At 36.5% G+C, this 25,448-nt stretch overlaps 1 protein-coding gene across 3 annotated transcripts in view; it reads left to right on the forward strand.

The window, feature by feature from the left end:
- The first annotated feature begins 22,471 nt into the window (after window positions 1-22,471).
- eif4ba (eukaryotic translation initiation factor 4Ba) overlaps window positions 22,472-25,448 on the forward strand; it is a 54,480-nt gene continuing 51,503 nt past the window's right edge. For all 3 annotated transcript variants that reach the window (XM_056448810.1, XM_056448811.1, XM_056448812.1), the window contains exon 1: window positions 22,472-22,514. In XM_056448810.1, the coding sequence (XP_056304785.1) occupies window positions 22,502-22,514 (13 nt within the window). In that variant the 5' untranslated portion in view covers window positions 22,472-22,501. The remainder of the gene's footprint in view (window positions 22,515-25,448) is intronic.

Here is a 25,448-nt window from a genome sequence, read left to right on the forward strand (position 1 = left end):
CAGAATATACTGAATTTCATTTTTACTCTTAGAAGGCTCGTCCTCCCAAGCCTCTCTAATGACATCCAAAACCCCTCTGGGCTGTCTGCCATAGAGAAGCTCGAAGGGGGAAAACCCCGTGGAGGCTTGGGGAACCTCCCGCACAGCAAATAACAAGGGCTCTAACCACTTATCCCAATTTTTCGCGTCCTCGTGAACGAATTTACGGATCATTGATTTAAGCGTGCGATTAAACCTTTCCACCAGCCCGTCTGTTTGTGGGTGATAGACGCTGGTGCGAATGGATTTAATGCCCAATAATCCATAAAGTTCGCGCATGGTGCGTGACATGAACGCGGTGCCTTGATCAGTGAGAATCTCCTTGGGGATTCCCACTCGGGAGATTATACGAAACAGAGCTTCCGCAACACTCTTTGCTGAGATGTTGCGGAGCGCTACTGCTTCCGGGTAGCGGGTTGCATAATCCACTAGGACTAGTGCAAACCGGTGCCCGCGTGCGGATCGCTCTAATGGCCCGATGAGATCCATACCAATTCTCTCGAAGGGCATCTCCATAATTGGTAACGGGCGCAAAGGCGCTTTTGGGGTGGCCGGTGGATTTACCAGCTGACATTCACGGCACGCAGCGCACCATCTGCTAACATCCCCGTGAATGCCCGGCCAAAAGAATCGGGTCATGAGGCGATTTAATGTGGCCGCCTGACCTAAATGTCCAGCCATAGGATTAGCATGAGCCGCCTGGAAAAGCATTTCCCGACGGCACTTTGGTACTAATAATTGGGTAGTATCTTCTTTTGTCTGAGCGTCTTGGGTCACTCGATACACCCTGTCATTAATGATCGCAAAATATGGATAGGAGAGGGGCCGGTCAGGCTGGAGGTTTTCCCCATCTATCACCTGCACTCTTTCGAGTGCATGTCTTAGCGTGTCGTCACGAGACTGCTCCAGGGGAAAGTCTTTACACCGGGAAATTCCCAGCCCTTCCCCTGAGACAGCGCGTGACGTCACCGCTTGGGATTCCCCCAGCTGAGCGACACACCCCCTACCCGGCGATTTCGTCTTCCAAGACACACCCGCACATAAGACCCCTAATAATCTATTAAATCCAGGCCAATTGGTTCCCAGAATTAGCGGGTGTTTGAGGTGCGGGTTAACTGCTACCTCAACGCTATGCTTTTTACCCCGGAATTGAATGTCTATCGCCGTTAGCGGGTAGTGAATTACATCCCCGTGCACACACCTTACCCTTACTGTGCGGCTCGTATCCAATGCCGGGTCTTGAAGCAGGCTTTGGTGGATGGAGGTTTGGTTGCACCCCGAATCCACCAAAGCTTGATATGTACCCCCCTTTTATACTCACTGGTATCCGGTATAGCCCGTCGCGACCGGGGGCGACGATTGGCGTGGCGGGGACCCGAATCAGCGCACTCACCTCCTTCATGGAGCAGATTTGTGGTGTGCTATTCTCGCCCCCGCGGCGCCAATGCATCGGCCCAGCCCTTCTCACTATACCCCCAGGGCCAGCAAGACCAACTGATTGAACCGGAGAGAGACCTGGCGCTGTCTGGGGAACCGCCAGGGGTCGTGGCTCCACCCCGCCGTCCGGATATGGACCCGCCCCTCTTGGGACGTTCGGCCGATCCGCCTCTGTGCACCGCCATCTGGGTGCTGGTGTGGGCGGTCCCAGCAGTCTGGGCCTGGGAACGGGAGGAGAGAGAGGGAGAGGGGGAGAAGAGAGAGAGGTTATTTCGCCGACCCTGGACCTCGCCACCAGGTGATCCTCCGCCAGCCGGATGGCCGTGTCCAGATCCTCTGGCCGGTAGCACTGGACCCACTCCGATGTTCGGGAGGGGAGGCGGGTGATGAATTGCTCCAGCACCACGGCATCCACCAGCTGGTCGGTGGTCCGGCCATCCTTCACCAGCCATCTGCGGCAGGCGTCACGGAGCTGCTGAGCGAACACGAAGGGCCGGCCACTGGCAGTCAGCTCCATGGAGCGGAAGAGCTGACGCTGCTCTTCCGGATTGCGGCCGGCCCGCTGGAGAACGGCTCGCTTCAGGTGAGCGTACTCCAGGAGATTCTGGGCCGGTAACTGCTGCACGGCAATTTGGGCTTCGCCTGACAGCAGGGGGATAACTCTTACCGGCCACTCGGCCCGCGGCCAGCCACACGCCTCCGCCAACCTCTCGAAGAGGTTCAGGAACACTTCCGGGTCGTCCTCCGGTGCCATCTTCTGTAGCGAGATGGGAGGGTGGGTGGCAGATGTCGGAGCGGGCCGGATCTCCTGGGCCAGCAGACTCCGGATTAGCTCGCGGTCCTCCCGCTGGGCCTCTACGAGGACTTGGAAGCGTCTTTCCAGATTTGCTCTCAGGTCCCTCAGCGCATGGTGTTGTTGTTGGTGGAGGGCCGCGAGCGCCTGGATGACTTCCGCACATGGACTGGCAGACGGAGTAACCATTCTGGCAGCAAAGTTTCTTCTTCTCACCGGGTTTCGGCACCACTGTAGCAAAGCTCGTTATTGAGGGAAGAAGAAGACAGGGTCGGCGATTCAGGTAAACAGTAAAGTTTTATTTTTTTCAGGTAATGAGTGCACAACACTCGTCGTATGTGTGTGTGTGCTCTCTCCCTCTTCTCCCGGCTGCTCCTTCTGTTCTCCTTAAGAAGGTTGTCTCTCCGGCCCAATCACTAGAATAAACAGGTGTTATTTATTATTTCTGATTGGCCTGCTGATTAGCCGCCGGGCTCCAAGCCTGCTCTCCCCCCTCATTGGGTGTTCGATCATGCTTACCTCTCCACACCCTGGTCATACAGTTCTTTGCTGTTTGTATATTTTCAGTCCTAATAATCTGACAAATTGCACAATTAACATTAAAGGAACTGATGACTGTAATCTATTTTTTTTTTGGTGGGGGGGGTCGTGGTTTGCACTATTTGTACGTTTCTGTATTTTCATGTGTTGGAAGTATTTTTAAGCACGTTTGTTGCCAAATTGCTGAATATTTTTTCCAATATGCATGTGTCTTAACTTATAAGCTCTCTCAGCCAGCTTTCAGAAAGCATTTTAAAGATTATAATATTTAGATCAGTGCTTATGTGCACTTATTTTAGTGTAATATTTTGTGTTTCCAGGCTCAATAGATACAATTTGTAACTTCTGTTATTTTGTTTCCTTTTCAGATGCACTGACAAGTTTCTGACAATTGTGAGTACTGCAGATAAAACAGTCAGCATTTACAAATGAAATGGGCTTTTGTCAGCATGTCTATTTAAAGTGTCTCTTATAAAGTGTGATCAGTTTTCCACTAAGTTCAAATAATTCAACACAAACCGAAAATTCACTTGAGTTGAAAAAAAATCCCATGAGTAATCTTAAGTGACATGCTCATATTTCATACTCCATGTTTAGTGTGATCTCAGCAAGTGATCTCAAGTTCGAGTATGAGATAACTACAGTTGATTTAACACTAGAACTACCAGAATTCTTTTATTACTAGAATTACCATAGCAGTTATTCTGACCATTATCTTATAAGACATCATATTGTCATAGCATATTCACGTTCAAACCTTCTATTGAGATACTAAAACAAAGCTTTGAATGTCTGTCATTGTATTTAATTGAGTCATCATCCTAAAAATATGATCTTTTTGGTAATGCAGCCTATAAATGTTTAGTTAGGCTAAATTACACCACCTGCAAAATTTACGCGCCTCACTTTTATTTTAACCTTCACAAGAGGGGTGAAGGCTTTGAATATGCTGTTTTGAAATACTTATCTGAAGTAAAGTTAGAAAGTAAAGTTGTTGCTAGATCGGATACGTTTGCGGCTGGAAGTTAATGATAATTATTTCTGTTATTTATTAAAGAAGAAGACCTATTGGAACCCGCATGGACCCAAGATTCTCACAGAAATCAGTCAAGTTTGGTGAAGGAAAAATCTGCAGAGTGGATGGCAACATCAACCGCTTGAGGTATCAAGACATTTATGCTGCCCATTACATGGCAAACCACAGGAGAGGGCAAATTCTTTAGCAGGATAGCGCTCCTTCTCATACTTCAGCCTCCACATCAAAGTTCATGAAAGCAAAGAAGGTCAAAGTGCTCTAGGATTGGCCAGCCCAGTCACCAGACATCAACATTATTGAGTATGTCTGGGGTAAGATAAAGGAGGAGGCATTGAAGATGAATCTAAAGAATCTTGATGAACTCTGGGAGTCCTGCAAGAACGCTTTCTCTGCCACTTCAGATGAATTTATTAATAAGTTATTTGAATCATTGCAGAGATGTATGGATGCAGTCCTCCAAGCTCATGGGAGTCGTACACAAAATTAATTCTTTTTCCACTGCACCATGACTTTATATTCTATACTGGACATTATTTCTGTTTAGTGACAAGACTTTTTTCTAAGCAAAGTCAGACCTTACTGTCCTTATTTAATAATTACATATCAAGGCATGATCATATTTTATTTTGGTGAAATAAGCGTCATCTAAAGCCTTTGTTTTTCATATAAGCCACTTCTGATCCCAAATTATCAACTAGATTTCAAGGTACTATTTTTTGTTCCTAAAACTTAGATAGGCGACAAGACTTTTGTCAGGTGGTGTATGTGTGTTTCATTTCAACAAAGTTATTAAATCGCAAAAAATAAAAAGGTCCAAATGGCCGCCTTTGTCGTGTTAACAACAGCCACTGGTGTCACTGAAGTTTTCTTCTTTTACACTAAAAGCCCATAAACATGGATAATGTTTAAGTCTTGCTATACTTTTGGATGTGCGAATATTTCAATGTTTGTGCAGTTCTGATAGCTTGAGTTACAACTTAAAGTCAGTTTCTGTATCCCAAATATTAGCTTTTATAAAATTAAAGGCTAAACAAGAAAAAAAATCATGTTTGTTGCAATCTGCATATTGATGCTGTTAGATGAGCTTAACTTGCTCTGAAGCCAGAATGTTTCTTTAAGCCTGTTCATTTCTGTGCTTCTGCTCATTCACTGTGTGGTTTTCATTTGTTAGATTTGATGGCGCTCAATTACATAAATGTACTGTATAACTGTTTCTGCTGGTATTCAGTAAACACCCATTAACCAAACATAAATCATTCAAATTGATATCCTGAGCAGGATTTTACAATAATGGGACTCTCGGGGCTGACGTCTTTCTTCCGAACAAAAGATTTTTTTCATGCTTTTCAATAAGATCATGCTAATAGTATTTAGAAGTATGCTAAGTCAACATCCGATAACATGACATCATTAGTTTGCTCAAATCTGTCGGGCGGTAGACATGATTCATTGACTATTGAGACATGATTATGTAATGCATTGTGGGAAGATCTTCGGTTTAACGTTGGCTTGAGAGCTACGGTTCTGTCATGAGTAAGGGTGTGAAGTCTGATATCATCGAATTCATTCATGCCAGCGTCATGACATGGTGTTGATGGCATGTCAAAATTTGCCCTGCTATTATTTTACTGACATTGCCTAAAGACATTATACTTCAAGACTTATGATGATGAGTAAATGGGTAGCTGATGCCCATCTCTATACATTTGTCAGATAACATCATTGTTTTAAACTAGCTTAAAGGAACCACTGAAATGTATTTAATACTTTATGTAAAAGGCTTTTTTTGGTGATGGCAGCTTAAAGATGATTGTCATATAAATAATGAAGTTACATGAACTTACATTACTGGTGTGATTTTTTTTTCACAGACTTCAACAGTGTGTAAAAATCTTGATGGTTCTGTGGGTCTCGTCTATCAAATCTGATCTTTAATTTGTATTTTCAACTGGATTTAAGTCAAGTGATTGGCTGGGTCATTCTACAGCTTCATTTTCTTTCTCTGAAACCATATGAGAGTTTTCTTGACTGTGTTTTGGATCATTGTATTGCTAAAATGTCCACCCTGATTTCATCTTCATCATCCTGATAATGTAGATGTTGGACTGAAGCAGCTAACATTAATTTACAATGACAAAAGGCAGAGGGCACTAGCACCTTCAGAAATATGATTTTTTAAGAAAAGATTTTACATGTTCAATACTTATTTGCTCCACCTTACTTCAACAGAAATGTGATGGTGTGATTTCAAGCAAAACCAAACCAAAAAAGTGTTTCTAGAGAATGAAACAGCTTGCCAAAGATACCATTGATAAGTTTGTTGCAGCAAGTAAACAACTTCAAATTACATCAAATTATTGGTCTGTAATTATTGAGTAATGTGTGGCTTTGAGGGCCCACCTTCTTTGAAATAGAAATCTCTGGTTCATTGGTTCATTCACTCTATTTGAACTTTAGTTTACCCCAAAAGGGCCTTTACAAAACAACATTTCAGCCAAAATGAGGAACTATTAATCCATTCTCTTTTACACAAAGCAGTATACTAAGGACTAAAATGCATCTTTCAGTGTGCAAAAAGTATCACCATTATCAATTCAGTGTAAACTAGGCATGGGCTGGTATATGATTCAGATGGTATGATAACCTTGGATAAAAATATCACGGTTTCACGGTATTGTGATTACTACTCTAAAATATGTTCTTTTTAAGTGTCTGGGTAAGAAATAAATAAATAAAATTCCCTTTGAACACAATATATTTTATTTTGAGAAACTTTTATAATATTTTGGAGCAGTAAACATATCAGGCTAAATAATAATAATTCATTGAATTTAGTTTTCATTAGTTGCCAAATCACAGATTTCCTTATACAATTTAAAATGACATATTTGGATATTTTTTTCAGCTGCAGATATGACACTATTGTCCTAAAAAACTAAAAAAAAAAACGTTTAAACAAAAATCTTATATATAACACTGGAAGAGTATAACAGAAAATTCTGGCAGTTTTAAAACCTTGACTTTTCCAAACTGCGGTATACCTTGAAAACGGTTATCGTCCCATGAATCATTTCAAAAACGTTGTTGAGTATACATGAAACTTTTCTCAAAAAATGCAAGGGAAAAATTCTTTGTAAAAGTCGTGACGCATGGAATACTGTTTCCAGGTCCAAGCCTCTGCTCATTTGAATTGAGAAAATATTTGTTTATGAACACTTTGAAGTAATATCACACATTAGAGTGATTTTTTTTTAAAAACACAGTGTACACAACAATCTCTGGACTTGCTGCATCACAGACATTAATTTTAAATGTATAAAAGATTAATCACTTTCTGGCCATTGGATTAAGCATGGATATATATATATATTGCGATTGTGATTTTCGAAAGTATTACATCGCTTTGTAAACGTTTATTATTACCATTTGTTGAATCTCCTCATACAGTTTGTTATACCGCTTGGACCTGGAAGCCGCTTCGCGTGATGTCACACTTAACAAGCGGATGAACAATTAACCATATTTTATATCTTGAGATTGGTCCTCTATGTTTTTAAGCACCTCTTTGAATTCACTAGTCAAATTTAAAAGATGCTGTAGCTGTTTTATTTATTTATTTTTCAAAAATATTCCACAAACGTTCTCATAAAATTTAATAAAAGTTGCAAAACTGAAGTTTTTTATTGTATTGGTATGAATGTAGAGCACGTGGCTCAGTGTTTAGCACTGCCACCTCACAGCAAGAAGGTCGCTGGTTCGAGTCACGGCTGGGCAGTTGGCATTTCTGTGGGGAGTTTCTCATGTTCTCTCTGTGTTGGCGTGGGTTTTCTCCTGGAGCTCTGTTTTCCTCCACAGTCCAAAAACATGTGCTATAGGTGAACTGGATTAACTAAATTTGCCGTAGTGTATGCTTGTGTATGTGTGGGTTGCTGGGTTGTGGCTGGAAAGGCATCCGCTGCATAAAATATATGCCAGAATAGTTGGCGGTTCGTTCCACCGTGGTGACCCCTGATAAATAAGCCGAAGGAAAATAAGTGAATGAATGGTATCAATGTTAATCTGAAGGTTATCTATAAGTTAGCATGCTTTAAAACAATGACAGAATTAGCATTTAGAAAATATTAGCATTCAAAATGTAAAGCTTAAATGGATCAATGACTTTTAAGACACGTACTAAAGGTTTTTATCTTCTCATCTAATTAAATGCACTCTAACATCTGAGGTCTCCCAAACCCTACAAGATGCAACTGAAATCAGTCACTTATTCTCATGTAACTAAGCGCTCGTACTGAGGGTTCACATAAACACTTGCACATATGTAATTAATAAAGGATACGTGACAGTGTTGATATGAACTCCTCCATTGTCTTTAGTTATAACAACGAGGGGATAAAAGGTGCATGAAATAATAAAAATCCAGAATGCTGAAACACACTGTGTGTGTGTGCATGTTGATTCATATATAAGTGTATAAGGCAAGGGCAGAAAGAGGAAAAAAAGGCATTGGACCCCCATATTCACAGTCAGAATACATGCAACTCGGATTCCCACAACTTAAATACACAATACACACACTATCTCACTATTACTATCTCACACACTGTTCTGATCAAGAGACACAACAGCACAGAGCAGATCATATTCAGTGGTGGTTGGATATACTGAATGTACTACTGAATACAGTATGTCCCACTTTGTCTTCATGTTTCACTTGATATTACATCACAGAATGAACAGGGCTGGACATTCCAACTCCCAAACCTGGGTTGAACATAAACATTCATTTCTTATCTTTCTCCCAAAATCTTTCTTCCAGTAAGTACTCAAGAATGACTGACAATACATTCCTGAGAGTGAAAGTGAAAAGTGAAGAGCCATCCTTCAACTTGACTACAAAAGTCAGCATTCACACTGTACTGAACACTCAAGTGTTTGCAGAGTTTGTTTAAAGCTGAGAGTGGGAGAAATGTGGGAGATAGAGATAGAAATTATGTCTAAATAAGTTGACTTATAACTTTTACAATGTTGACACAACATTACCAAAGCAAATATTAGAACATGCAATATTACAGAAACATAGAACAATTTCTGGAGGTTAAAAAGACAGCTTCTAAAAATAAAAATATACACAGTTGTTCAAATGTTTAGACTTTTTAAAGAATCAAAATACTCACAAAGCAAGTGTTGCCAGATATAGCTGACTTTTTCCAGCTCAAAAGCTGTCCAAAACCTTCCAAAAACACAAAAAAATCAAAATTAATCTAGTTACTTCAACTGTCATCATTTTAAACATACAGCAACCAACACCAGCAGTCACAGAACCACAACATAACCAGGTCTTATAGAAACACTGCTCCCTCCCACCCACAAACTTTGTATAGATTACACTACATATTAGTGTAACTTTCAAATTAGTTATTAGTTTTACTTTCAAAATGGGGTATGAATTCGTCCTATTTGTCGTTTTAAATTCTTTTGAACATATTTAGGTGTTACTTGTCAATCAGACAATGTTTCTTCATTTGTTCTTGCTGTCAATTGTGGAAGCAATGATCGATAAAAGTGTTATGACAAACCGCTGTGAGTTTAACTACAGGTGCAGCGTGATGCACCTGCACGCGAAGGAGAGTCGGATTTGTCCAGGGAGTCTGATTTTGATATAGCATTCCTTCACCTACTCTTGCAGGTGGGCCCACGCAATTTGCGCTATGCACTGGTCACTACTAACTAATTGAAGTAGGAGCAAACAGTTATGTCTTGTTAAATAAGTTGCATATAAAAGTTACGTTTCAAAACCGCCCAAATTTTGTCAACTTGCCAATGCTATTTTTTACCAACACAATCGAAACCGTCCAATTGTGCGAGAAACCACCCAGTCTGGCAACACTGCACAAAGCCTACTTTATTTGATCAAAAATAAAGTGAAACAGCAGTAGCGTGAAATACGATTATTCCAGTCTTCAGTAGTACTTGATTCACTAATGTGCTAATGTGTTATATTTTTGAAATAACAATGATTCATTTTTTTTTAAATCTTTTAAAAGTAGAAATTATTTGCTAAATTATGGATGACTTTATCATAACTTTGAAGAAATATGTCTGTTCTATTTCTAGCTATTTGCTTTGTTGTTTTCTTTCAATAGATAATTTAGCATCATATGCACACTTTTTTAAATCTTTGATAATCGGAATGACTCTAAATTAAATAAATATTACTTACTTCCTCTTTAGGGCCATTTACATTGAAGTTGATATTTACCCTACCATATTGGTGTTCCGTAACATCCCCACCATCCCAACAGCTTTTCCCACCCCCCTATGAAGTCAAGTTAATGTTATTTTCTCTATCACAACTTCTTTTAATAAACAGCCTAAATAGCTAAATATGTAATATCTTATTTACACAACAGCATGTTATTTATGTCTCTACATGGTCACGCGATTACAAATTCCTGCTCTCTGAATCGCGCATGGTGGAGTTTACACAGCCACTTTCAGCTCTATGGGAATGAGAGTACGCGCGCCACACCTGACAGGACCAAAGATGCACGTGTGCTCCTGTATATTATGCATGTTTATTAATGCGACTCGCCTGAGTGATGCTCTTTGTTGCAACTGGAGCCATTGTATTTTCAGTGTTTTGAGCTGCTGTGGCGCGAGCAGAGCGATCGCCGCTATCTGGTGTCTTGTCCAATCTTATGACCTCTCCCGGAAGCTCCGCGAGTGTCCCGCAAATTTATACCAGCTCCGTGATCCCCAAAAAGGGGTTAAAATACCCGGAAATCATGGCGAGGCGAGTGAATGAGCAAAAGAACAGATTGCGAGAGGCACAGTGATGGTCTAAACATTTCATTTCTTAGGTTAAAGAGAGAGCAAAATATTTGAATGGTCTTGCATGTATTTAGGCCTTTTTACATATAACAACTGAAAGTTCTGTGTTTTTGACAATATTGCAAAGTTACTAAAAGCTGGCTGGAATTATTAGATAAATAAAACGTAATTTATTTTTAACATAAATGATTAATAATATAACTTCTTGTAATATACTTATTGCAATTAACAGTGTAGACCTATTTCCTTTAAGTAAAGAAGTATTAGATTTATAGGTGTGCATTTTATTTCTTATGCATCAAATGTGAGCTCCAAACATTGTTGAGCATCCAAGACATGTTGAACTCTTTTTTTCATCATTTGCGATGTTTCCAAATTGCATTGTTTGAAATTTCATTCATTCATTCATTCATTCATTCATTCATTCATTCATTCATTCATTCATTCATTCATTTATTTTCTTTAGTTTGTATTTTTTCTTACCAATGTTTATATATGTGTTTTATTATTTTCTGTGGCAGTTCATTCCGCTGTGGCGACCCCTGCTAAATAAGAAACTAAGCTGAAGTCAAATAAATGAATGGATGAATTATTTTCTGTAAAGCTGCTTCTGGTCATGACTCGTTCACACCTAAATGGTTATAAGAGATGTGTTTAAAGAATTATATGCAGCATCCTTCATTTATTCTCTAAGGTAAGACAAGATCTTCTCTTAAGCTTCATACTTGGAGAAAAAATGTGCTTAATGCATTATAAAGCTTAAAGCATTAGAATCATTACTCGGTATCAGCCGATCGCCATGACAAGGAAACAGTACTCTGTATCGACTGCAAAAAACCTGATCGGAGTATCCCTAGCTTTGACCCAACTTGGCTGTCAGAGCGACAATACTCCCTCTGGCTGTACAAGACTGATCTTAGTAATTAAGTCAGCAAATACACATCTAGGAAAAAGAAGTAAACTTAAGTAAAGGTCAAGTATAAAAGTATACTTTATTAAGTATACTAATATCAATATCTATCTCCCGGACACCCAGAAAAATACACTGCAGTGACAAAAGCTGCACATTTCGTGAGATACACAAATAAATGTTAATTTTTAGGCTAACGCTTGTAAAGTTCAAACAATTGTTCAGTTCTTTACTGCTGTCATTAAAAGAAACAAATTAACACCATAATGACTTCTTGTGTCAGTCTGAACAGTAGCGCCGCGCCGCGCCACACCCCCAATCTCCCCCCCTCCTCCCAAAAACTGTAAACCTAGGGGAAACACTGATCTAGTCTTTATCAGGTGAGTTGTTAACACAACGCTCAAGCACCAATCTGTAAGACCAGGACATACACACATACACTACAAACAATTTAGTCTTTCCAATTCACCTATAGTGCATGTCTTTTAAATGTGGGAGGAAGCACCCACACAGAAATGCCAACTGACCCAGCCAGGACTCAAACCACCGACCTTATTGCTGTGAGGCGACAGCGTTACCCACTGCACTATTTTTAAAAACAATTATTTAAACTTTAATTTAACCCGGTGAACTAAAATCAAACCAATTAAAACTGAAATAATTTAAAATAAAAAAGCTATTTACACATATTTAAAAACAACTAATCAATTAAACTTAAAATAATTTTAAAAACTACTCAAAACTCTCAATAAAAACTATAATGTGTATCAATTATTGCATCACAAACATCAACAAAGACCACTAATCATGTACCAATATAAACACCACATGTATCTCCAAAAGTCATTAATGTTTCATCGTCTTCCAATAATTTGAGTCATTCTGTTACTGTCTGTAAAAACCAAACAAACAAAAGCTAATACTGTCGATTAAAAGTGATCCTAAAGAGGGTGTGATTTATACTTCTCCTTATGAAAGCCAAACACACAGTCACAGCTGTATATACACAGCGAGGTCAACAATCAGACACACCTCGTTCTTGTCAGCCTTCTCAAAAGCTTCCGCTTATTCATCCACCACTGCAAATTGTGTGTGTTTATGACGAGGCCGTGATAGACAGGACTTTTATTCTCTGATCTGCAGAATGCCTGTCATCTGCTCTAAAGGATCCGGTCTATAGTTCCCTTCATCAGCGCTGATAAAGCACTCAGGTGGGCAAACAACCCCCAGAGAGTAAACACTCGACTGACTTACCAGATCACAACCTGGAAACCAAACATCCAACGCAGCAGGCTGCAATTTAATAGGTGCAAGTTTGCACTTTTTTTCAAAACTTTCCATGGCTCAGCAACTCTCCCTAGGCTGATTCTTCCTAATGATGTTATGTTTTTTGTACAACACTAGAATTAAAGGGCACCTATTTTACACCTTTTACAAGATGTGAGATATGCCTTCAAAATGTGTCTGTAAAATGTCAGCTCAAAATATTCATCAGATAATTTATTATAGCCACCAGAATATATTCATTTTGGTGTCTTGAGTGCAGTGTAGCTGTTTTTCTAGCCTGAAGCTTTAAATTCAAAAAAGCTGCTTCTCGGTGCCCACCGTTCCCATCTGTGTGGCCGCTTCTCATCATGTGTTAAATCAGATAAACAGCAGTCAGTGACTACGTTTACATGGACATCAGTAATCGAATTATTTGCCTTAATCTAATTAAGACCATAATATGATTGTGTTTACATGAGTTGCTTTTTGAATGTTCCTTTCATGATCCCGTTTTACATGTTACAGCACATAATTCGATTAATGTCATCGCGTCACCACACTATTCACATTTCCTCCAGAGTTTCATATAATTTCGGGTGTTTCATTTTTAATTTGTCGACTTTAACTGCAGTTTGGCACTTTCACTTTCATTCGGGATTATTTCATGCATGCCCCCAGTGAAAAACGAGATATTGGATGCAACTATGAACTGCCGGAAGAGTGTTGTTTTAATGGAAGTTCATACCGCATACTGAATGGAAGAAAAAAGCCTCCGCATTTCACGATGCAGGTGTCTGTGGTCTGCACTGACTCGGTAGGTGCAGAGAGTGTCAAACAGCCGTGTGTGTGTGTGTGTGTGTGTGTGTGTGTATGTGTGTGTGTGTGGACTATCCTGTCGCAAAACGTGCGGAAAAGTCCTATAATGACGTTAATAGTTCGATTAAGGTGTTTACACATCTGTACTGCACTTCAATAACGCAACTACAATCGGCATACTCCACACGTCTTAATTCGATTTCTCTTTAGTTCGATTATGACCTTAATCAAATTAAATTATTCAAAAATCGCTGTTTACATGGTAGACTCTTAATCCGAGTATTGTCATTATCGCATTAAAATCGAATTATTGGTGTCCATGTAAACGTACTCGGATGAAGCTCAAATACAGCTCATTAGTCAAAAATACCAAGTAAGTCTATTTCATGTATTTGTGATGGAGTTTATTTAAGCCTTTCTGGAATGAGTCTCACATAAATGCTGTTTGCAGTACATGTTATTATAGAAACATGGCACCTGTCAATCAATTCAGTTGGTGGGGGAAACCGCACTCCTACGTCACGTTGCAGTGGGCCTCAAAATCACTGGGATTTATGTCCGATTTTATTGTCAGGAAATTTAAAAAAAGAAACTTCTTAGGTTTATGTCACTCCTATATGACAGGGGACACACTATACCTACACACAAACGTTGATTTTCATTATAGCTGCCCTTTAATAATTTCTACATGTGCACTGAAACTTCAGCAACCATGAATATTCACACTGTAAAAAAAATCCCGTAATTTTACAGTTTATTTCCAGCAGGTGGAGTTTACAGAAATGTACTGTAAAATAATGCACATTAAATCACAGAAGTTTCCTTAAATTTAAATTTCTGGTAAATTTCTGTCGTTCAATCTCTGTTATTTTACAGTAAATTTCTTTAATTTAACAGCCGTTATTTTACGATTGTTTTCTGGCACCCGCAGCTGCCAGAAATAAACCGCAAAATTACGGATTTTTTTTACAGTGCAGGTAAAACTGTAAAAACAACATGAATCATCAGCTATAATAGTTTTAGAGGATAATCATTAACTAAATCTGTGTTTGTCATCAAAATGTGATTAATTATGGATAATTTGTCATCTCTCATGTCAGATTTGACAGTATGTGTCTTAGATATTAACCCTTGTGTGCTGTTTGGCATATTTTCATCCACACTGGGGTGATTTTGAGTTTTAATTTGGCCACAACTTTCTCTGTGTTTCAGCTAGCAGAATTATTTTTGATGACAAACCTTATTTTGGGAAATTGCTTTGGACGTTTTTAAAAACTCAACAATACACTCTTGGGCAAATTTACCCGTTCGTTATGTTGATGGCTGATTTTGCTGTAAAAATTACAAATATTCTCATCAGGGAAAACCACCAATAATCAAGAATGCATGATTATATAGTGTCATGGCTTTGCAATCAAATATCAACTTCTACTACATGTTACAGCTTAACATGTATGGACGTTACCACTTTAACATCTATCAGATGTTGGATTTTGGTTGCCATACCTGATAAATAAATGTTAGTATTTGACGTCAATATGGCGTTGGTTTAAGAGGTTGGCTCAACGTTGGATTTTGGTCACTTTAATCTAAAATCGGACAAATATCAATGTCATTTGACGCCATTATTGGACATAAAATTACATTGTCCTTAGACGCTGACTAGACATTGAATTTTGGTCACCTGACATCTCAAACAGGTTTGGAACAAGTGGAGGACGAGTAGATGATCTTTTTTGGGTGAACTATTAATTTAAAGGAACAGCTAGAGCTTTCTACCTGCAAAATCATTTATTTACAGATTCAAATTTTGCTAAAGGCGGCACTTCCATGGGGAGTTTGCATGTTCTTGCCGTGTTTGCGTAGGTTTCCTCTGGGTGCTCTGGTTTTCCCCCAGTCCAAAGACATGAATTGGATAAACAAAATTGGCCATAGTGTATGAGTGCATGTGTGTATGTGATATGTATAAGTGTTTCCCAGTACCTGGTTGCAGCTAAAAGGGAATCCACTGTGTAAAATATGTCAGAATAGTTGGTGGTTCATTCCGCTGTGGTGACCCCTAATAAGGGACTAAGCCGAAGGAAAATGAATGTTAAGAATTGACAAAAAAATATTTATTTAAAATAAAATAATTTATTAATCGGAATTAAGTATTTAACTGTAATGTGAGCTGTATTTTACTGTAGGACAGATATGCGATATGTTACTGTATTTCAAAGTTGCATTGTGAAAATTACTAGTAAACATATTCAATACTGTACATACATATAGAGCAAAATAAATGGTGCTCTAATGCAAAATAAATTTACAGTAAGTTACTGGTGAAATGCTGCCTGTAAGTTACAGTAGATTCTACAGGAAAATGTTAACAGTGTAGCCCTACCATTTACCCAAATTTTGTGACCGAAATGTTACTTTGGGATATGGTTTGAGATTAAAAGCTAATGTTAATTGATACAGTATTAAATAATTTCTGTGCATCATTAATGAGTGCCAGATGAGCACACTTGCAAAGTAAGAGAAATAAATGAGAGGAATATGGCAGAATTCTCTGGCCAATATGAAAATTAGGAAAATGGAAAGGGGAGAGTCGTTACATTTGGCTAAGTAGTCTGAATTTCATACTCAGAATTTGTGCTCTGCATTTAAAGCATTCAAGTGTACACACACCGAAGTGAACACACACACACACCTGGAACAATGGGAAGCTAATTTGGCGCCCGGGGAGCAACAGGGATCCTTGCTCACCTCAGCTTACTCCCACCACCAACAATCCCTGCCTTATTAAAACTTTAGATTTCTTTTTTTTTTTTTTTTCAACCTAAGGCTTATTAATGTTTTATTCAATGTTTTTATAATATTTATTAGCTATTTTATAACTCTATTTTTTAACTGTATGAATAACTTATACAGTTCTTTAGTTCTAAATTATTATTCTTATTTAATAGTTTACATTTACAGTAAAATGATGAGAATACCTATATAACCTGTATAAGAAAAAATGCAAAATGTTCATCGCCCATAACTAAAACAAAATTTGGAATCTTTTGTTTATTTTTAGATATAAATTTAAGTTTTACTAACTTAATTGTGTGCTTGTCATGTTTCTTAGAACATGTTTTTAATATATTTATATTTAGTTTTAACTGTATATATTAATTGGATTTAGTAAGTTTATTACTGTAGCCTACATATATATGATTCCGTAAGTTACCAATTTGTCATCAAATAGGTCTAATTAAATATATTTAACCTCAGCTTTATTTAAACTACCAAACATGGTATTTTACTGTTTGTTTAGTCAACAATAACAACAGTGATAGAGTAGATGGCTATCTCATCTGATAAAAACTGCTTTTTCCTGTTAACATGGTGACTTCCAAACAAAAACCAATAAAACAGATTTAAAAAAAACTCTCAAACTCATATCATCACCTCAGTCGAAAGCAAAGTTGAACTGAAACCAGCCATGCAGCATTCAATAATAGTATACCGCCACTTCTGAAGAATGATTTCACAAACATACTATATGATGGCTACTGGTGTGGAGCACGAGGGGAGAGTCCCTGTTGCCAAAACAAAGAATGAGCTGTTTGGTCACTATCTTTGACACGTCCTATTGAGGTTGTGCTGTAAAAAAAAAAAAAAAAAAAAAGATGAATGTAAGATGTGGGCGTCACCTTTGCTTCCCACCGTCTCATAGCTGTCGAACTGTGGGATGTTTCCAGAAAGTTGGAGTGAATCCAGTCCTCCCACATGCTCCGGCCTTGCCCTTCAGAGACTTATCGGACACGCAGAAGCCGTTGCTCGGGTTACCAGTCTGAAGTTTGGGTCAAAACAAACCAATAAAATAGGGGAAAAGCATTACAGTCATGCCTGATGTTCTCTCGCTTATTCCTACACTTAAATGAGGCATGGTGTCATGTGGCATCGGCTTCCTACTGCTATAATTCTGAAATATGACCTCAATTAGTCCATGGTTTTTAATCATCTCAAAGACTCTTGACTTGACTATGTGAAACTATTAGAAAGAGACTTTTGGTGTCATGACATATTCAACACACACGTATTGACTGCTTCACTCACTTTAGCATCTGGTTTACACTTCAACCATGAACTGTGTGCGTCATGTTTCATTTAGTATCAGCCTTCCGGAAAAGACAGATGAACTTTTTCAGTAGTGGGCTTACTGATTACTTTTGTCAATGACAACACTGCCACCTTGTGTTTCATGCAGACACAATTTAAAGTTTTACGCTTAGAGCCACTTTAGAAATTATGTTGCCTATATATTTTCATATTCATTGATAGCCCACGTGTATTACTTGATTACATTGTTTCCTGCCTAAACAGAAGCATTTAACTAATATTTGACTTTGACTTACAAAGAATTTCACACATTTTCTACTTTTTTATTCATTCATTCATTTTCCTTCAACTTAGTCCCCTTATTTTTCAGGGGTCGCCACAGCAGAATGAACCGCCAACTTATCCAGCATATATTTAACGCAGCGGATGCTCTTCAAGCTGCAACCCAGTACAGGGAAACATCCATACACTCTCATTCACACTCATACACTATAGGCATTTAAGCTTATCCAATTCACCTATACAACGTCTTTGGACTTGTGGATGAAACCGGACCACCCGGAGGAAACCGATAACGCTAAGATGGGGAGAAAAATCAAACTCCACACAGAAATGCCAACTGACCCAGCTGGGACTCGAATCACCTTTTTGCTGTAAGGCAACAGTGCTGACCACTGGGCCACCGTGTCACCTCTCCTAATGTACTTTCCGTATCAATAAATAACTTTTGTATCACTGTTACAGGATGATTTTCAGTTGTGTTATAATAATATAATATTTAATAATAAAACAATTTGTCAAAAGTCCTTTAAAAGAAAACTTCATCCGAAATCAAACGTTGCTGTCGATTTACTCACCCTTAGGCCATTTTTTTGTTCAGCAGAACATTGAGAAGATTTTACATCGAAACGTTGGGCCTCGGTGATTCAGACAAAGCAAATTGTTAAACAAATCAACCAAACAAACAAACAAAAAAAAAAAAAAAAAACGCACACAAACAAAACAGCAATAGCACTGATGGCTAATGCCAGAACACATATAAAGCGAAAAAACCTGTCTGTCCTTGCAAGAAACCGAGCACTAAATATTATTATAACAGTTCCGCAGCCTCATGAAACGGCAGAGCTCACGTTTACGCATGCGCGGGAGCAAACTCACATATGAGTTCTCTATCTTGTGAACCCTCTGCTGGGAAGGACACATAGCCTAGTTAATCAAAACTTAATGTAAATAAATGAATTCATATTCTTTTTGGCTTAGTCCCTTTATTATTCTGCCAAGACTCAACTTTTACATCACTTTGGGGTGTAAAAAAGAAAAGATCAGTTGCGCCCTTCATTTGTTCTAAACCTATTTGAATTTCTGCCTTTTTTGTTTTGTTTTGTTTTGTTTGTTGTTGTTGTTTTTTTTTTTTTTTTTTTTTTTAATTTTTGAAGAGCAAAAGAACAGAAAATTCAAATTATCGGTACACATATTACTATATTAAAATTTTACATTAGAATTATTTACTCTTCCCGAGGTACAAGAAAAACAACAACAATAATGATAAAATACAATAAAAAAATTATGTCAAAGTAATAAGTTATTAAATAAACAAAAATAATTACAACTAAAATAACGTGAAATATTTTAACCAAGTGTGAAAGGTTGCAGTCCTTTTTTCTTCCAATTCACCAATAGGCTTAGCTATTTTTCTAAATATTTTTGTAAGCTTGCAAAAGTTTGGAACCAGTTGGTTGTGAGTAAATTGCAAGTAAATCTTTATTTTTTTTTATTTATTTATTTTTTTATTTATTGATTAAACAGGGGAGTAAAGGATTATACATAAAACAGTATATAAGAGAATTAACAACAAAAATTAATCATGGACATTAAGTATTTTTTTTTAGCAGTTGGGATGTCTTAATAGCTTTGGTATTACTCTGTAAAAAAATTTTAGATCAATGAAGCTGTCCAGATTTTTGGGGAAAAGAAGAATGAAGGGAATGCTTGTTTCCATTTAACCATTGCTATTGGAGGAACACTTTTATCTGCAGTTAGGATTTTCCTGATATAATTGTTATTACATTTTTTATCCATGATAGAAAGGCCCTTAATAGTAAGCTCTGGAAGAGAACCAGATACATGGTTATATATTTTTGCGGTTTTAATAAGGTGAAGTAACTTTGGGGAGATACAATGAATACATTTTTTTGTATACTCATTCAAAGTAATTTTTAAACCAAAAGTTTTAATAGATTCATTGTAATTATATGTATCCCCTACATGATTTAATAAGTCTGTAACAAAAATTAATCCTTTTTTATCATAATCATTCCAAAATATGGACTTGTGTTTGAATAAAATATACTGATTGTTCCAGATAATACATGAGTGGGGGGAAAAGTTATGCTTATAAATCAGTTTCCATGTATTCAATGCTTGTTTATGAAAATTGGACATCTTAATAGGAACTTTAGAACACTTAAATCACAAGTTAGTAAAAAGTGGAGGCCACCACATTTTTCAAAGATAAAATTAGGGATAGAGAACCATAAGGTATTATTGTTATCAAGGCAATTCTTGATCCAATTGATTTTAAAGATATTGTTAATAGTTTCAAAATCTAATGCATTTAATCCTCCTTCTAATATATTCCTAATTATTGTTTTTCTTTTAACATACTCTGTTTTGCCTCTCCAAATAAACTTAAATAAAACTTTGTCAATTCTTGTACACATCTTAGAGTCTACATAAAGGGACAGTGCAGGGTATACAAGTCTGGAAATACCTTCAGCTTTTGAGATCAGCACTCTACCTTGAACAGATAAATTCCTTTGGAGCCAGCAATTAAAGATATTTTTTGTCTTTTGTAGCCTTTGTGAAAAGTTTTTTGTAATCCGTTCTGAGGTTGATTTACTAACTACAATACCTAAATATCTAACTGCATTTTTAACTTGTATTCCAGCTATGCTTAGATCATCTGTTTGGTGTATAGTTATTATTTCACTTTTGGATTGATTAACTAGCAGACCTGATGCATCAGAGAACAGCTTAAAAGCCTTCAAAATAACTGGGACCTGATCTTTATTTTTTTAAGAATAAACAGGTGTCATCTGCAAGTTGGCTGATAGTTAATGTGGTATCTCCTATTTCAATACCTTCAATTTGGGAACAATATACAGTATAAAGATTTAGGGTTTCTGCAACTAATAAAATAAAAATGGTGAAATTGGGCACCCTTGTCTTATGCCTCTCCAAATAATAAAACGAGAAGAAGTACCACTGAATAAAGAAACACTGCTTGAAATATTATAATAAAATGTCTTCATCATTTTTTTAAAAGTTGGGCCAAAACCAAAATAATTATGTTTCTGATACATTAAACTATGTTCAACTGTATCAAAGGCTTTGTAAAAATCTAAAAATAAAATTATAGCCTCCTCATTTACTAACTCAGGGTAATCCAGCAGATCTAATACCAATCTAATATTATTTGAGATATTTCTTCCCTTCATAAATCCAGATTGGGAGAGAGATATGATTTCCTCCAAACATGGTTTTAACCTAGTAGCATATAATGATGCTAGTAATTTGTAATCTGAGTTGAGTAGCGTAATTGGACGCCAATTATCCAAGTAAAGATTGTCTTTATTTGGTTTTGGAATCAAAGTAATTACTCCCTGTTTCATTGATTCTGCAAGTTCTCCATTGGCAGCACATTCGTTAAACATATTTAAAATCAAGTTTCTTATATCTTCCCAGAAAACTTTATAAAACTCAAAAGGCAGACCATCAGGTCCTGGACTGTTATTGGAAGGCGTTTTTTTAATGATATCATCCAATTCCCTTAAAGACATTTGCTCTTCACAGAGGTTTTTATTAATCTTACTTATGCAAGGAATAAAATGCTTTAATTTACTAAAAAAAAGATCACTTGAGACAGAGTAAAAATGAGATGTGTATAACTTTTGATAAAAATCTGAAACAAATTTTGAAATAGTTTTTTCATCTGTTACTACATTATTATCAATATACAAAGAACTATTATTTTTTGTTACACCCCGTTTTTTTCTAAGTTAAAGAAGTATGCTGAATTTTTTTCGCCAGCTTCTAACCATTTGGCTCTAGATCTAATAAAGGCACCTTTTGCCTTTTCAATATAGAAAGTGTTTAATTTTTCTCTTAATGTGTATAATTTTTCTGTCTCTGTATCAGATGGGGAAGTAATACATGCAGAATGATTAATTTCCTTTACTAAGGATTCATAATATAGTCCCTTAGATTTTGACAATTTTCTACTAAATTTTATTGAAAAATTGCGACACTCAAATTTTAATAATTCCCAATTTAAGATATGAGAGTTGATTGTGTTTTTTTAAAGAGTCAATTATGCTTTTAATCCCCAAACAGTATTCAGAGTTCTGTAATAGAGAGGTGATAATTTTCAATGTCCAGGCTTTCTTGATGAACTACAGATGAAATTTGAAATGTCTAATTCAATACCTGCATGATCAGTTAATGGGGGAGTGGAGATACTGCAAGATTTAACAGATGAAATCAAACTATCAGATATTAACCAAAAATCTATACGTGATTTCTAAATCTTTATTTTTTGGTTAAACTATCCTTGTTCCCACAATTTTGATCTGGTATACAAAACTACATTACCCAAAGTTCCAAGTGCGCAGTGCTGTATACGCGTCGACGTCACGTAGCAAGCCACGCCCCCATCCGGGCATATGACACGCACTCCTTCTCCAGCATGGCGGCTTCAGGTGAGGATTTTATAGATTTCTGCTTGGGCCGGTTGGGAATTTTCGGGTGTGACGCGTCATTAATGTCAGGCAAATTAATCCCAGTGGCAGATTAACTATGTCCGACATGACCCCGTCCGAGATGGAGGCGATTTAGCGCAGGGCACTGATTGTAAAAGCTTGATCTTGAGTTGTGAAGGGACGCTGCGCAGAAACTGCACCAACAGCTGTACGTTCATGCACGAAAACATGCCAGTCAGCTTATTTACTTTCTATTTAGACCTCACGGAAGCGATGTATGCTTCTACTCTGCTCACAGGTTTACTCTACTCGTCTGTCAAACCGAAAATGAAGCACACGAAGCATGTTCCGTGTCTGTGTGTCAGCTCTGTGTTGTTTTTACCCCATAGTAATGTTAACTGTTTGTTTTTCGACACATGAATGCACTGTTGCTTTGCTTTGTTTACTAAAAGACAATAACGAAATAAACAGTTGTCTGAAGCCCATGTACGAGTGAGTAGTTGTGTAAGCGCAGGCGCAGAGTTGAGGGAGGGGCTGCTGTAACTTCATACACTCATAAACACTTTCCCGCGTTTGTCTTACAGTCATGCATAAATAACTAATATTTATTGGAGCGCATTGGTTCCTGTTCCTTGTATAAGTGCAAACGTAGTGCTCAGTCAGTATTGATTTAAGTAATTGCTAGGCTGCACGCATTGATCTGCACTGTCCCAGGCATAACACTTGATCTTCTGCACTGTCCCGGGACAAGCGATTGTCTTTATTGCTGCTCTACTCTTACTGTCATTTCTATACCTGATTTCAACTTTAACATATTTTTTTAACCAAATTACACCTCTGTTTATGAATATACATCTTGCTGTATTGTTGTCTTTATTCTTTTGTTGTTTTTATTTAGCGTTCTCCTTTTTTATTATTATTGACCATATTCTGACTTATTTTTGGGATGTTTTTATGTTATGTAAATTAAAATTTTTTTTTTATTTTTCTGTATTTTCATAATATTCGAAGAAAAAAATACTATTATATTATTTCTCTAGTATTTGTTTTCCAATTTTCATTATATTTACCTTTTCAGGTTAGTCTGTATTGTCAGGATTTATCTATTTTGTAAAAATTTTTTTACTTTGTGCGTGTAGAAAGTAATTTTAATTATTGTTTTTTAATTACATTTTATTATTATAATTTAGAAATTGTATTGTCAAATTAAAAATATATATTATTTAGAATTTTTATTATTTATTTATTAGTTATTTTATTTATTTATCAATTTTATTCATTATTTTGTTTATTTATTCATTATTTAATTTTCTCTTCTTTTTTAAAGCTACATGGTTAGTTCATACAAAACTGGAAAACTTATGCAATGGAAACTTCCAAAAGGGTTCAATTAAGTTGTTTTTTTGGGGTTCAGTATCGCTTTAAATGTTAAATGTCAAGAGAGAATGAGAGAACATTATTATTGTTTTCATTTTCATTATTCCACATCTCTTTGTAAACAATATAGTCTTCGTTTATATATCCTAAGTGATCTTTGAAGACTTATTGATTCCTGAAAGCATATAAAAATGTAGAAAATGTAGCACGAGTAAAAATGTAGTATTTATTTATTTATTTATTTTTATTATTTAATTTCTTCTTTTTTAAAGCTACATGGTTAGTTCATACACAAATGGAAAAATGTAAATGTTAAATATCCCTTTAGTGTAAAATTTAAAGAGAGAATGAGAGAACATTATTATTTTTATTTTCATTTTCATTTTCATTGTTCCTCATCTCTTTGTAAATCACTTGATTGATCTTCTGCACTTTCCCAGGACAGGCGATTGTCTTTATTGCTGCTCTACTCTTACTGTCGTTTCTGTCCCTGATTTAAACTTTAACTGATTTGTTAACCAACTTACACCTCTGTTTATGAATATGTATCTTACTGCATTGCTTTCTTTATTCTTTTATTGTTTTTATTTAGCATTTTCCTTTTTGTTGTTATCTACCATATTCTGATTTAATATTTTGGGATTTTTTTTGTTCATATTTATTTATTTTTCTGTATTTTCATAATATTTAAAGAGAAAATATTATTATATATTTATTTGTTTTCCAATTTTCATTATTATTTACCCTATCAGGTTTGTCTCTAATGTCAGGATTTATTTATTTTGTAAAATACTTCATGTGCATGTAAAAAGTAATTTTTATTATTGGTTTATAATTATATTATAATTTTTTGACAATTTTATTGTCAAGTTAACATTTTTATTATTTTTAATTAATTTTTTATTCTTTTATTTATTTAGTTTTTTTTTTTTTTTTTAAGTTACATGGTTAGTTCATATTTAAAAAAATGGAAAATTTATGCACTTGAAACTTCCAACTAGCCCGGTATAAGATTGTGATGGTATGATAACCTAGGATAAAATTATCGCGGTTTAACAGTTGCACGGTATTGTGAATGCTGCTCCAAAATAGGTTCTTTTTAAATGTCTGGGTAAAAACAACAACTTTTCCTTCCGTTGAACATGATATATTTTATTTTTTAGAAACATTTAAAATATTTTGAAACAGTAGCTTTTGATGTGGACAGTGCTTTTCTGCTGGAGATACTGTTTCCCTAAAAAAACTAATTAAAATAATCGCAAAAAAAAAAAAAACTGTACATCTTGACTTTTCCAAACAGTGGTAAACAGGTTATCGTCCCATGCCTACTTCCAACAAGTTTTAACTATTGATTCTTATTCCTCATCACTTTGTAATCAATATTGTCTTCTTTTAATTATCCTAAGTGATATTTAAAGAATTATTTACTGTTCTGAAAGCCTATAAAAATGTAGCACGAGTTGACACAATGCCATTTACTTATACTTAAGCACATTATTTGCCTGTTTTACTTAACCTTTATAGAAAGTTAAATAGCCACTTGTTTCACCAAATTAT

Source organism: Danio aesculapii, chromosome 23 (genome assembly GCF_903798145.1).
Source record: "Danio aesculapii chromosome 23, fDanAes4.1, whole genome shotgun sequence".
Classification (NCBI taxonomy): Eukaryota; Metazoa; Chordata; class Actinopteri; order Cypriniformes; family Danionidae; genus Danio; species Danio aesculapii.